The sequence below is a fragment of the Aptenodytes forsteri genome, unplaced genomic scaffold (genome assembly GCF_000699145.1).
Source record: "Aptenodytes forsteri isolate BGI_AS27 unplaced genomic scaffold, ASM69914v1 Scaffold127, whole genome shotgun sequence".
Lineage (NCBI taxonomy): Eukaryota > Metazoa > Chordata > Aves > Sphenisciformes > Spheniscidae > Aptenodytes > Aptenodytes forsteri.
Window position 1 is genome coordinate 597,132 of NW_008794711.1, and position 3,660 is coordinate 600,791.

Below are 3,660 nucleotides of genomic sequence, written 5' to 3' on the forward strand. Positions count from 1 at the left end.
CGGCAAAGCCGCGTCATCCGCCGGGCCGAACGCCGGTGCTTTTGGCGTTGCAGAGAAGCAGAAGCTGCGAGCCAGCGATTACCCCCTGATCGCCCGCATCCTGCAGGGCCCCTGCGAGCAGGTCTCCAAGGTCTTCCTCATGGAGAAGGACCAGGTGGAAGAAGTCACCTACGACGTGAGTTTGCTGGCACGGGATGCTCGTCGTTTTTGAATGGGCTCGGGATGGAGCCGGGGCCGGAAAACCGGGGGGGACGTCTCCATGCTTGGGGAGGCAGGAATTGCTTTACTTTGCTCCCACGTCTCCCCGTGAAAACTCCCCATCTTATGGGAAAAACCTTGTTCTGTGCTTAAAGAGCATCTTTAAACTGCAACCGAGAGCAAACGCCCCCAGCCCGATTTTGCCGTCCCAAATCTGATCGCCGGAGAGCAATTGCTGCACGTCCTTTGGCGTAATTGGTATTTTTTCCAGCCGGGGAAAGCGCTGCGGGTGGAAAACGGCTCGTTCATGCCATCTGCCGGCTCCCTCCTACCCCGGCGCTGCTCTGCTCTTAAATCAGAGCACAGATGAGGCACTTTTGGGGTATATTTGGTCTTAAACAGCACTCAGTGACACGTTGGGGATGTGCAGGGCTCTCCATATGAAGGCGCCAAGTCTTGCAGCCAGTGGGGAAAATAAAATAAACCTTAGGTGGATTTTTTCCCCAATAATGTTTTGCACAAGCTGATGTTCATGCCGTGCAGAGGAAACGTGGTTTCTTTTAGGGTTTGTTGCAAAAGTCTGGGGGGGGAGTCGAGGGGGGGGTCCTTGATTTTCCCGGTTAAATCTGGGGAGAGGATGCTGCGAGGTCGCCTTCAGCCTTGCAGGGTCGCTGCATCACCCTCTTCATCGCCCGGCTTGGCATTTCTCTCCCACCCAGGTTGCTCAGTACATCAAATTCGAGATGCCCGTCCTCAGGAGCTTCATCCAGAAGCTGGAGGAAGAGGAGGATCGTGAAGTGAAGAAGCTAATGCGCAAGTACGCCAGGCTCAGTGGCATTGAGGGGAGATGCTGAGAGTTAAGGACATTGTCGGGGGGTTATTTCAGTGCCGAAAACGCGTTTGCACAGCCTTGCATCCCTAATGCAAGCATGAGCCACTGAGTTTTGCATTATTCCCGGGTTTTCTTGGCAATTTGGGTTAAAAGCCCAGCTTGATGCTGCAAAAACCCTCTTCTCCTTGTCCTTCGCCTCTGCAGATACTCCATCCTCCGGCTGATGATCGAGCAAAGGCTGGAGGAGATTTCCGAGGGTCCGACGGCGATGTGAAACGCTTCGCCGGCGCCCCAGCTCCGGGTTGCATTGCACGAAGAGCCGTTTGCCTGCAGGATGTACCGTACCGAATCCCAAACCCCTGTCGTTCCCGGAACGCTCCCGGTGTCCGCCCGGATCGCTCCGGCTCTGAGCCAACCCATCCTCCCGCGCCTTCATCTGCGCAGCATCCTCGGGGGGGTTTCCTCCTCTGCAAATGGGTTTTTTCCCAGCGAGGCTCTGGCCGGTAGCAGCTTCGGCCAAAACCTCAAATCCCTGGAAATAACGGGGGAGGGCGGGGAGGGGGAGGGAAGAGGAAATCCGTGAGCAGGGCGAAGCCGCCGAGGACAGGGCCGAGCGAGGGCTGCAAGCGTTCGACAGCAAGAATTTGGGCTCAGTTTGAAGATGCTCGCTGCAGCGGTGCCCGCGCACGGCTCCCGGCGGAGGACCCACCGCTCGGTGGCAAGAGAGCACAAATAATTCCTCTTTTTTTTTTTAAAAAAAAAAAAAAAGCACATTTCTATTGCAATAATTCGCAGGTGACGGGAAGGTTTTGTAAATCGATAAGGCTCCGCTGAGAGTTGGAGGGTTCTTAACACTTTTGCTGCCGAAAGCAAACCTGGGGACTGACGGTTGGATTTACAGCGAAAGAGTAAATCGCTTTTTTCCGGCGTATTCCTTTAACCTGCGTCTGGTCGCGTAACTCCCTCCTTCCCCCATTTCTAATTTGCACTAATTTTAGGGATTTTAAGAAAAAAAAAAAAAAACCTACGATGTCAAACCTCTCCGGTAGCCGCAACATGCCAAATAGCTCTCACGGGAATAGTTTATGGCGCTGAGCATCTCTCGAGGGATGCTGTATGGAAAGCGGGGGGGATGGCAGGAGGAGGGGGAGGCAGAAATAAAGAGGGGTTTATTTTGCAAATTGATTTTGCAGCGGTGCCAGCACATCGTCCCGCTGAAACCGGGACCGGGACTGGCTCCGTTATCACCATCACACCTGGAAAAACCTCTTTCCTCCCGGGCTAAACCAGCAATATCAATTTTATACCTCGATGTGAACTAAAACTCTGACTTTCTCCCTCCCTTGAGTTTTTGCAATGTGTCTTTGTAATTTTTTTTTTTATTTTGATGGTACCTTTTCCACCTTTAACACGTGTTAGGGAAAGTATTGTACAGCGAGAAACGCTTTTTATGTATTTGAAGGATGACTGTGGCATTGCTTCGTTGGTTAACAAGGAAACAAAATATGTAGCAACTTAATACAGAATGAAAACCCCCGCGTTAGAGCCTGGTTTGTTCGAAATAAAGCACTTTGCGGATAGAAATCCTACTGAAATGTGCTCTGCGTGGGCTGGGAGCGACGAGGGAGAAGAGCAAAACCTGCCTGGATCCCGGCGGAGAAGTTGCCCAAGGAGAAACGCTCCTGCCCTGCAGTTTTGGAGACTCACAACCGAATCGCTGGAGGATTTTTGGGGCCGTTGTAGGGTTTATCCAGCCCTTAGAGACTATTTATCCCCATGCACCGTGGTCGGTGGGCTCCATCCTCTGGATATTTCCCTTCCAGAAGGTAAAACTCGCCTCTAGAAGAAAACCTCTGCGTTGCTTAGCCTTGTTTTAAACACACTGAGTTTTTAAACCTGATCTCTTCAGGTTTTTTCTCCTCCTCGAGGCTGAGCTCTCTGCATCCCCGAGGTTATCCCCAGCCACGCTTTGCTTTCTCGCCGAAGCCGCCGGCCCCACGTTGTCCAGCCCATTGAAGCCCATTTATCCCTCCCCGCGCAGGAGGGGGATACGAGTGACGTTGGCTCCGCTTATCGAAGCTTTATCCGCCGGGAAAAGTCCGATGTGAGTCGAGCCCGGCGGGCGCAGACGGGAAGAACCATCGCCGGTGCGGCCCCGGGTGCACGGGTAAGGGCGGCATCCTCGGCACGGAGTTGAGGGATAAAAAGAGAAGGAATCGGGCAGGTAGCAAGGTGAAAAGTGTTGGGTTTTGGCACGCACCTGAGCTGGAGGTTGGGATGGGGAGAGCAGCCCGGGGAGGCACCGCACCCTGCCCGGCCGCTTCCACACCGGGGTTTTCCCTGGGCTTGGGGATCCATAAGCTTGGATACTGCAGGTGAAATAAAGGGGGGGAAAATAGGAAGGAAAAAATCCCCATGTCTTAATTTTTACAGGGTTTGCCACCCGGGTTTGCGGCGTTTCCAGCGGTGGCAATGCAGCTGCAAACAGCTGGAAGGGGGACGTGCACTTCTCTGGGCTTTCCTTAAAATAAACCGCATTAGTTGGAGGAGCAGGGCAGCGAAACGAGGCAAATTCAATTAATCAAGCCCTATTTTTTTTTTTTTCGAAGCGCTGGGTTTCGAAGCGGGGG

The 3,660-nt window shown here is 53.2% G+C and overlaps 1 protein-coding gene across 1 annotated transcript in view; it reads left to right on the forward strand.

The window, feature by feature from the left end:
• The window catches only part of RASSF2 (Ras association domain family member 2), a 10,981-nt gene extending 9,677 nt beyond the window's left edge, over positions 1 to 1,304 (forward strand). The window contains exons 8-10 of the mRNA XM_019470636.1: positions 54 to 175; positions 918 to 1,015; positions 1,235 to 1,304. Of these exons, the coding sequence (XP_019326181.1) occupies positions 54 to 175; positions 918 to 1,015; positions 1,235 to 1,304 (290 nt within the window). The remainder of the gene's footprint in view (positions 1 to 53; positions 176 to 917; positions 1,016 to 1,234) is intronic.
• The last annotated feature ends 2,356 nt before the right edge of the window (positions 1,305 to 3,660 follow it).